At 45.4% G+C, this 10,772-nt stretch overlaps 1 protein-coding gene across 1 annotated transcript; it reads left to right on the top strand.

Annotated features, from left to right (window-relative positions):
• The first annotated feature begins 4,952 nt into the window (after window positions 1–4,952).
• On the top strand, window positions 4,953–9,337 carry LOC115776332 (E3 ubiquitin-protein ligase TRIM21-like). Its single transcript, XM_030723963.1, has 2 exons — window positions 4,953–5,060; window positions 7,643–9,337. Exon 2 carries the CDS (start codon window positions 7,652–7,654, stop codon window positions 9,305–9,307), a length of 1,656 nt encoding a protein of 551 aa, XP_030579823.1. The 5' UTR covers window positions 4,953–5,060; window positions 7,643–7,651; the 3' UTR covers window positions 9,308–9,337.
• The last annotated feature ends 1,435 nt before the right edge of the window (window positions 9,338–10,772 follow it).

The raw sequence follows: 10,772 nt of genomic DNA, 5'->3' as shown, positions 1-10,772 counted from the left end.
GGTGATGGAGGGGACGCTGGCAGGCCTGCTGATGACTGTGGCTCCTCAGCCGCTGGTTCGTGCCAGGGATCATCAGGCAGATCATGCTGGGACTGATTGGCAGTTTGAGTGGCACTGCGGAGATGTTGCATTTTGCGCAGAAACAGCTTGCCCTTACTGTCCACAATGTATGACTGTGGTGAACTGTGTTGCCGAGTGATGACTCCAGGGATCCATCTCTGATTACAAGGATACGGTGCCATCCTAACCTCGTCCCCAGGACGTAGGTCTGGTCGCGAACGACTTGCTCTTCTGTCGTATTAGAACTTCTGGGTGTCTTTAGTCTTGTCTAGTAGGCACTTTACTTTGATGGGGTCATAGGTCATCAGTCTAAGTAGTGCACGAGCAGTTGGCAGTTTATTGCGGGGTCTCCTGCCCATGAGCAGCTGTGCTGGCGACAGGCCAACTGACTCAAGAGGAGTTGTACTGTAGTCCAGTAGAGCCAGGTGTTTGTCAGTTGCTTTGCTCCACAGTCTCTTAACTGTTTGTACTGCCCGCTCTGCTTCACCATTGGAGTGTGGCACGTGAGGTGAAGATGTTTTATGTATAATGCTGTAGCTTTCGCAGAACTCTTTGAACTCCTCAGAAGCATACTGCGGTCCTTTATCTGTCCGTAGAATGGCAGGGATTCCATGTCTGCTGAACTGAGATTTCAGGGCTTCAATAGTAGTGCGGCTGCGCTGGTCTCTTAACAGTTCAACCTCAATGTATTTAGAATAATAGTCCACTAGTATGATGTACTCTTTGTCCTCAAACTCAAACAGATCAGAGGCCACTACTTCAAATGGTAGCTCAGGTGTTTCTGTTGGAATGAGTGGCTGCTTAGGAAGTCTGTTTTGAATCTCAGCACACTTACAACAATTTCTGTTCACGTCTTCAATTTCGGCACTCATACCTGGCCAATATAACACTTCACGTGCTCGTTGTTTGCTCTTCACCATGCCCAGGTGAGACTGGTGTATTAGCTCCAGCATGTGTCTTCGCATGGTGGGGGGGACAACGATGCGCATTCCTTTGTACACTACGCCGTCGGTTACAGCCAGCTGACTTCTTGAGTCCCAGTACGGCTGAATAGGGATGGGTAGTTCCCTCCTGTTGTCTGGCCAACCTTGCTGGATGATTTGCTGGAGAGGACTTAATTCCTCTTTTGTGCATTTCTGCAGTTCAGTGTACTTGTCGTTACTTACAGACAGAAAGTTGAGCATTGAGACACATTCCAGGCTGCCTGCCTCTGGGGGTCTTATCTGACAGCTGTGCCCTGGACAGTGTATCAGGGAGCTCCCTCTTCTGTACTTAACTGTCATGTCATACCACTGCAGCCGCAAGCGCATCCTCTGTATGCGCATCAGAGTTGACAGTAACGGTTTCTTATAGATGTCCTCCAGTGGCTTGTGGTCATTGTATATTGTCACATGTTTCCCTATTATGTAGTGGTGAAACTGTGACAGGCATGAACAATGGAGAGCATCTCCTTCTCAATCTGTGCATAGCGCGTCTCAGCATCAGTCATTGACCTAGATGAGAAGGCGACTGGTTGATCATCCTGTATCAGAACAGCTCCCAGTCCTGTGCTGCTTGCATCACAATACATTTCCATGGGTTTTGTCACATCATAAAACTTCAGCACAGGGTGACGAGTGCATAAGCGCTTAAGTCTGTCAAATGCCTGCTGCTGTGCTGGATCCCATGAGAACTCCACATCACTTTTTGTAAGTTGTCTTAAGGGAGCATCGATCTCACTAAGGTTTGGAATGAACTTGGACAAATATGTCACAAATCCCAAGAAGCGGCGAACATCTTCTTTGTCAGTTGGTGGTGGCATGCATCACACAGCTTCTGTTTTAGCAGGGTCTGGTTTTAATCCATCAGCTGTTATTAAATGTCCTACATATGGCACTGCTGGCTGCCGGATGTGGCATTTGCTGAAGTTTAGTCTCACATTGTAGCTCGTGGCTCTCTCTACAACTTTTCTGAGTATTTTGTTGTGCTCTTCCACTGTGGGTGCTGCGATGAGAATGTCATCCATTATGCCAGTTGCCCCACTGATGCCCTCCAGCATCTGGTCCATGATGTGCTGGAATATTTCCGGTGCGCACTTTATGCCAAAGGGTAGCCTCAGCCATCTGAACCTCCCTATAGGGGTGTTGAATGTTGTCAAGAAAGATGATGCTTCGTCTAACTCAATCTGCAAGAAGCCTGACTTTGCATCTAGTACAGAGAGCACCTTTGCATTGGGCATAGTAGATAGAACCTCTTCGATTGTGCGCATTGGGTAATGTTCCCGTTTGATAGCATGGTTCAGGTCACTTGGAGTTTGTCTTTGTTTGTGACCACAACCATAGAACTCACCCACTCAGTTGATCAGTTGACTTTGGTGATGTAGCCATCATTTACCATCTCATTGAGCTTATTCACTATTTTTGCTCTGAGGGCTACTGGTTGTCGGCGCACAGGATGCACCACTGGTTTTGCTTCAGGGTCGATCTTTATTGTATATTTGCCTGGCAGTGTTCCTGTAGTACGTGTTAGTTCAGGAAAGTTTTCTAGACCGGCAGGTGGGCTCGGGTTTGTGGCGGTGTTGTTAACTGTGCTCACATGGTCTGCCACTCTGCCGACTTTTAGAGAGTCCAGTCTAGCAATTAACCCAAAGGCCTTGGCTGTTGTGCTACTGAGCACATTCTCTTGTGCATTGTCCACTATTTCGAACTCTGCTGTGCATTTACAGTCCTTATACTTTAGTGGAAGGTCGACAGCAGCGACTGGTTTTTGTGTGTGATTTGAGTAGGTTCTCAGCACTCTTTTGGAACTCTTTAGCTCCCCCATGTGGTTCAGCAGCTGATAACAGTTCAGAGTCAGAGTATTGCATTTTGCACCTGTATCTATTCTAAACTGCACTTTGTGAGACAGGACATAAATGTCCACCAACCACTTATCATCTGTAAGCATTGATGTGGGAACATCCTCTGTTGTCAGGTTTATGTCCAGAATGTCCTCTTGGCTCTGTAAAGACGTTGACTCTACATTAACTGCACCTACTAATCGGCTTTGGCAGACTGATGCCCAGTGATTTGGTTTTTGACAGCATGAACATAAAGAGCCTTTTGCTGGGCATTTTCCTCCATTCCACTTGTGTTTGGGGTCTTTACCGCATCTTGAACAATTATTTCTTTTATTTGGTGCAGTTTGCATTGGTTGTGTGGGCTTATGCTGCTTGTGACTGTAAATCTTTTTGTTTTGGTTATAGTGCTTCGGTCTGGTTGACACATGCACCACCTGTGCATCTTCCTCTCTAACAATTCGCATCTGTATTTGAGACATTTCGTATTGCTGGGGAATTTCAACTGCTTTAGCCAGTGTCAAATCCTCACCTTTATCCAGCAGTCTCTCCTGGACACGTTTCTCTCTGACTCCTGCTATTATTGCATCGATCAGCATGTCATCTGCGTTTGGATACTCACAGTCCATTAGAAGCAGCTTTAGATCCTTCACGAAGTGGTCAAAACTTTCTGTTGTGCCTTGCTTTCTCTGCTTGAAGCGGTGTCTGGCGATCCGTTTTTTTTTCTCGGTCTGATGTACCCGGCGAACTTATCCAGCACTTTCGCGGGGTCGTCTTTTTCGCCATCTGCCGCCTGAAGAGTCTTGTAAATCTCTCTCCCTTGCTCGCCTGTCCACGTACCCAGCCAGCCGGCTTTCTGTTTCACTCCCAGCGCGGCGAGGGGTCCTGCGAACACGAAGCTAACGTGGCAGCTGAACCGCTGAAATTCCTGATATAAATCCGCGGCATCCCAGTCAATTTTTGGGTGTTCAAACTGTGTAGTCATGGCGGCATGGTTGCCGTTCTTAATAGACTTCTGACACCATGTAATGTACTTATATTGTGTACTAAATAGACAGGAACGAGGCGGGAGCTTGCTCTCAACTGGCGCTTTCTTTATTATGAACAAAATGGCAGGATGCCTTTCCTAACTACCTCGACAGCTAGGCACGGATACCCATTAGGGACATACAGAACGCGTACCACATACGCACTTTTCAACAATACATTACAACTGCGACCCACATGCAGTACCTCCGTGGCCCACCAAGGGCCCCCGGACCACACTTTGGGAATCAGTGCTTCAGATGGCAGCTGTTTATTAGCAACCTGTTACACACCAGCAGAATAAAGTCAGCAACATTTCAGCTCTCAGAAAATATAAATATGAAAGAGACTGTTCATTCAAAACAGTGATTATAGACACGAGAAGGTCCAGATCGATCGCTCAAATCCATCCATCCATCCATCCATCCATCCATCCATCCATCCATCCATCAGAAAATATTCAGAATAAATCAAAACTAGAAAATCCATAAACACAAGACACTGGATCAACAACCCAGGACTGTGACAGCCTCCATCATCTGAGGCTGGTGGTTTTAAAGCAGCGGCTGACAGTCTCATGGATAAAGGGATAATTCATGCTGGAGGTGCCCCCTCCCTGAGGACAGTGCTGTTAGTGAGGGCATGAGGATCTACCCTGTCAGGACTCTGGTGCTTCAACAGAAACTAAAGAGGTGGTACAGGAAGCAGCTGGAAGGAGATCAGAGCTTTAAAGAATTCATTTCTAACATTTTCAGTTTAAACCATCGTTTCAGCTCAGAGAGAACATCTGTGACCTCCTTCAGTGGCCACCAGAGGCTCTCAGTCTGCTGTGGAAAAAGGAAATCCAGGTGAGTTTCATCTGAGGCGTCATTACTGTGTGACCTTTACCCTCACAGCACTCCTCACTCCTCCCACCTGCTGCACAAAGTCACTGAGTATAAACCGGCTGATTCCTCCTCCTGTGAAGGGAAGGGCAGGAAACACAGAGCAGCAGCTGCAGGAAGAGGCGGAGCAACATCTGAAATATGAGAAGTTCAGCTCATTTTCCAGAAGTGAAAGTGAAAGTGTGAGAGAGCAGCAGCAGCAGAGCTGCAGTCGAGTCCTGTTTGTCTCTAAAAGAAGATTCACAGAGTCCATCAGGGTCCTCTCAGCAACAGTGGTGAGTGCAGCTGATCACATTTCCTGTTTCCACACAAATCTGCAGTTCACTCTGTTCATTTCATGCTGATCATCACAGTCACACTGTTCAATAGGAATCTGCTCATGTAGCCACAGATCCTCTGCAGAAACATGGAGCTGCTGTTTGAAGCAGTCTCACTGCAGCACTGCTCAGGACTTTGGACTGAACCTCTGTGCTGTGGACTTCAGGCTGACTCCACACTTCCTGCTCTGATCGCTGTTTATTCATCACTTCCTGCTCTGATCGGTGCTTAATTCTATTCTAGATTTAACAGGGAGCCAATGAAGAGAAGCCAATATGGGAGAAATCTGCTCTCTCTTTCTAGTCCCTGTCAGTACTCTAGCTGCAGCATTTTGGATCAGCTGAAGGCTTTTCAGGGAGCTTTTAGGACAGCCTGATAATAATGAATTACAATAATCCAGCCTAGAAGTAATAAATGCATGAATGAGCTTTTCAGCATCACTCTGAGAAAGGATGTTTCTAATTTTAGAAATATTGCACAAAGGTAAAAAAAAGCGGTCCTACATATTTGTTTAATATGTGCATTGAAGGACATATCCTGGTCAAAAATGACTCCAAGATTTCTCACAGTGTTACTGGAGGCCAAAGTAATGCCATCCAGAGTAAGTATCTGGTATGACACCATGTTTCTAAGTAGTGTTTCTCAAACTATGGGGCACAGAGTCATGATAGGTGGGGTGTGAACGACCTAGGAGAAAATTTATGCGGAACAAATGTGCGAAACATTGGATTAATTCTGACGGTGAAAGAAGGAAACATTAACAGGTCACCAAAGGCGACTAAAACTAAACATGACATAACCAAGAAGATGAACCAGAATCCAATCAGATTATAAACAGAGGAAGTCATAAATGACTGAGGAAGATCGCAACCAAACTTAAACACAAGAGGTTCTCAAAGGTCCAAGACCCAGGAACATTGGCATTAACACTTATCCTCCTCCAGGGGACTACACCCACTGGGGTTTAAATACCTGGGTCTCTACACCTTTTGGTCTGAGAACTGAAGAAGCCTTTTGGATGAAAGGTGAAACGTCTTCAAGAAACAGCCCATCGCCGGATGATTGCTGACATGTTTTCCACGCCTCCACCGCTCTCTGCGTGTTTGTGTGGTGTTCTCGCGGTGCTGAGAATTTCAGATGTTATTTTTTTCTCTACTTCAGCTCCCAGAACAGATCGCTAGAACCGCAGTTTGCTAGCGAGCACCGCCATTAGCACTAGCCATCATCCGGTACCGGAAGGACCCCTTCCCCATCAAAATATTTTTTATACTTTAATCCCTGATTAGTGACTAAATATAGACCTGCAGTATAAACGTATTTAGGAGAACGTGTCACGGTCCTGGGCTGTGCCCAGTGTTTTTGTGTTTGTGGTTTAAGGTTTGTCAAGTTCTTGTGTCTTAGTCTTGGTCTTTGTGTCCACTTTCTGTCTCATTTTGGTGGCATCTGGTTTCTTGTGAAATGTGTTTAGTTTTTCTTCCCCTTCTCTCGTCAGCGTAATTTTGTTCCGCTGTGCTCCTCACATGTTTCCACTCCCGTCATTACCTAGTCTGCATATATTGTCTGCATCCTGGTTAGTTTTTTGTTGCATCGTTGTTTATGTCATATTGGAGTGCTCGTGTGTTCTTGTCAAGCTTGTTTTGTTTTTGGATTTCGTTCTGCGTTTGGCTCCCAGGGGCATTTTATATTTTGTTTGGTGTTCACCTCAATAAACACTTTTTAGTTATGTCAGTCTCCGGAGTTCTGCATCTGGGTGCATCCCTGCCTGTCACACAGCCTGACATGATAGAATGCTTGTGAATAAAAAGCATTACAAGATTACACTCACGCAGCCCACAGTTTTTCAACATAAACACTGATAACACAACAGCAGCAGGCAGCTGTTTTAGGTGCAGTCAGTCTGCACAAGTGCAAAGAGGCGGAGCCCTTATAGAGACAGTGAGCTCAGGTGGAGCCTCCAAAAGTAGCTTTTCCCCCAATAATCTCCATTAAACCTTTACTGGGAAACAGCTGGAGGTCCTTCATCAACCAGCTGATCATCAAGTGAAGAAAAGAGAACTTTGTAGCTGCTCCATCCACCCTGATTGTTTCACACAGGGAAAAACTGCAGTATGGAAGTTAAAATATGCAGATGAACTGTTATTACCAAAAGGTTTCGTATCCAATTACTCGAGTAATCAATGGAATAATTGATGGAATACTCGATTACTAAAATAATCAATAGTTGCAGCCCTAATGAAATTTACAACATGCAGTAAGCCAATGCATCACCTTCTCACATAGGAGCAACAGGCTTCAGGTGATAGAGCGACTGTTGTGTGAGAGACTGTTGAATTATGTAAAATGTATGCTGGCATTTAAACACAATTGTTTTTGATCGGATTCGTATTCGTATCGGGGATATCCAAATCTAAAATACTGGTATCGCACATAAAAAAGTGGTATCTTGACATCCTGAATACTGACACTGGTTTCTTTCTTTTTAAAGATGAACTTTAACCTGAAGTTTAAATCCAGTGTGTTTCTCTTCTTCCTCCCTCAGAGTGCAGACATGTCTGCTGCCAGCAATCTGCGATCTGAAGATCAGTTTCTGTGCTCCATCTGTCTGGATGTGTTCACTGATCCAGTCAGCACACCATGTGGACACAACTTCTGCAAGACCTGCATCACTCAGCACTGGGACATCAATCAGAGGTCTCAGTGTCCCATGTGCAAAGAGACTTTCTACACTAGACCTCAGCTGAGGGTCAACACGTTGCTCTCTGAGATGGTTGCTCAGTTCTGCCATGAAGCTCAGCAGAAAGCCAGCAGCAGCAGCTCAGAGCAACAAGCTGCCAAACCAGGAGAAGTTCTCTGTGACGTCTGCACTGGAACCAAACTGAAGGCCCTGAAGTCCTGCCTGGTGTGTCTGACCTCCTACTGTCAGACTCACCTGGAGCCTCATCTGACCACAAAAGGTCTGAAAAGACATCAGCTGGTGGAGCCTGAGGAGAACCTGGAAGGAAGGATGTGCACGAAGCACGATAAACCTCTGGAGCTGTTCTGTAAGACCGACCAGACATGTGTCTGCATGCTCTGCCCTGTTTTAGACCACAAGAACCATGAGTTTGTTCCTCTGAGTGAAGAATATGAAGGAAAGAAGGCAGAGCTGGGGAAGACAGAGGCTGAAATTCAGCAGATGATCCAGAAGAGACGACTGAAGATTCAGCAGATCAGAGAGTCAGTGAAGATGAGCAAAGATGCTGCAGACAGAGAGGAAGCAGAAGGTGTTCAGGTCTTCACTGCTCTGATGGAGTCTGTTGAGAGAGGCCTGAAGGAGCTCATGAAGGAGATCAAAGACAAACAGGAAGCAACAGAGAAACAGGCTGAAGGTCTCATCAAAGATCTGGAACAGGAAGTCTCTGAGCTGATGAAGAGAAGCTCTGAGGTGGAGCAGCTCTCACGCTCTGAAGACCACCTCCACCTCCTCCAAAGCTTCTCCTCCCTCAAAGCTGCTCCACCCACCAAGGACTGGACAGAGGTCAGCATCCATCCACCATCATATGAGGGGACTGTGGTGAGAGCTGTGGCTCAGCTGGAGGACACACTCAGGAAAGACATGAAGAAGCTGTTTGAGGCTGAGCTGAGGAGGGTCCAGCAGTATGCAGTGGATGTGACTCTTGAGCCTGATACAGCACATCCTAAACTCATCCTGTCTGATGATGGAAAACAAGTACACGATAGTGATGTGACGAAGGAACTTCCAGACAACCCAGAGAGATTTTCTCAGTGTGTTTGTGTTTTAGGAAAGCAGAGTTTCTCTTCAGGCAGATTTTACTTTGAGGTTCAGGTTAAAGGAAAGACTAAATGGACTTTAGGAGTGGCCAGAGAGTCCATCAACAGGAAGAGAATAATCACACTGAGACCTCAGGATGGATTCTGGACTGTGTGGCTCAGAAATGGAAATGAATATGAAGCTCTTGATGATCCTTCAGTCTGTCTCTGTCTTCAGCCTGGTCCTGAGAAGGTGGGGGTGTTTGTGGATTATGAGGAGGGTCTGGTCTCCTTCTATGATGTAGATGCTGCAGCTCTGATCTACTCCTTTACTGGCTGCTCCTTCACTCACAAACTCCACCCATTCTTCAGTCCCTGTCCGAATTATGGTGGTAAAAACTCTGCTCCTCTGATCATCTGTCCTGTCAATCAAACTGAGTCGATCAGCGACTGATTTTATTTGATGAACTGATTGATTTTTCTTGAAGGGACCAATGAACATATTCAGTGTGGATCCTCTACAGTTTCCATGTTTCCTCTAGAATCGGATTATCGTGGACTCTGATTCACACTTTGATTTGATTCTCCTGGAATTTGATGCAAACAGAAGAAAAGTTGAATCAGGAAATTTTCCCACTAATCGAGACTCGAGCTGAAGACAAAATCTCAGAGAATAAATGTCAGAAAGCTTCATTTCACAATAAAGTTTGTTAAATGCTGTCAGTGAAACAGAAACGTGTGTCATTGTTATACAGAGCGGGGGGCGGGGGGGGGGGGGGGGGGGGGGGGCGTGTATGTTGGCTAAAGAGTGCTTTGGCTATTCTGGGTCTCTGTGAGCATTTTGGAACTGCTCACTCAAAACTGATCAGACGGGAAAATATTCAAAGAAATCTGTAAATATTCATCATCCATCTTCTTCTTCTTCTCCAGCTGATGGTCCCTCAGATACCAGCTGATCTCTTTACTGTGTCATTAAACAGGAAGCAGCTGTTTTCATCTCTCTGACCTGCTGAGAACAAAAGCTTGAATGAATGAACCATTAAACTTTCACTCAACAAAAAAAAATCTAATCATTTCTAATCTGGATTATTTATAAAAGAGATTTGTGTTCCATAATTATTAATTCTTTAAACATCTCAAAACATTTTCAAAGCCAATAAAATGCATTTTAAGTGCTCACTAATGATAGAAAAATCTGCAATTAGCAGGAATCAAACCCTGCAGTTCCTCTGGTGTCCAGCAGAGGGCCCACAGTGAGTCAGTCCCCATAGATCTTTTTCCAGCCTACGTCATCAACGGATGCTCGCGCATTCTGGCAACACAAGTGAACTGCTACTCCATTCAAATCAATAAAGACAACGAGGCTGCACAGCAGTTAAACTTGATTTAAAAGTGATATCAGCATCACCTGATAACACAGCTGTGACCTATAAAGAAACTACATTTTCCAATAAAAACTCTGTGTTGAGAGTGAAAGTGAGTGACAGACACGGTGTGCAGGTAGTAAAGCAGTCATTGGTTTATTTGGTATTTCATGATGAACTGTGAGACGCTGGAAGGAGCTACATAGAAACCTCACAGTGAGTCATGCACATCATTGCACTGTAAAGAAAGTCAAAGCTCGAGTGGAGACACTTCGGGTCGACATACAAAAATAGAGATATTATTTACAAAAAAGCAACATTTCCCATCAGCAAGTGTTTCACATCAGAGAGTGAAACAAAGTTCAACATGTGGTGAAACGAGCTGCTTCCTCCTCTCATAAATCACTGTGGGTTAAATATCTGTACACGTCCTCACCGTAACGTGTACAGAGATGAACGCTCCATCAGTTCGTCTCAGGGAGGAGTGCGTTCATCAGTTTGTCTGAGAGCGAGTGCAGACCACAGGGCTCTGAAACCTCATGACTTTACCCCCCA

The sequence above is a fragment of the Archocentrus centrarchus genome, unplaced genomic scaffold (assembly GCF_007364275.1).
Source record: "Archocentrus centrarchus isolate MPI-CPG fArcCen1 unplaced genomic scaffold, fArcCen1 scaffold_30_ctg1, whole genome shotgun sequence".
Classification (NCBI taxonomy): domain Eukaryota; kingdom Metazoa; phylum Chordata; class Actinopteri; order Cichliformes; family Cichlidae; genus Archocentrus; species Archocentrus centrarchus.
This window is presented reverse-complemented; position numbering and strand designations above follow the sequence as displayed.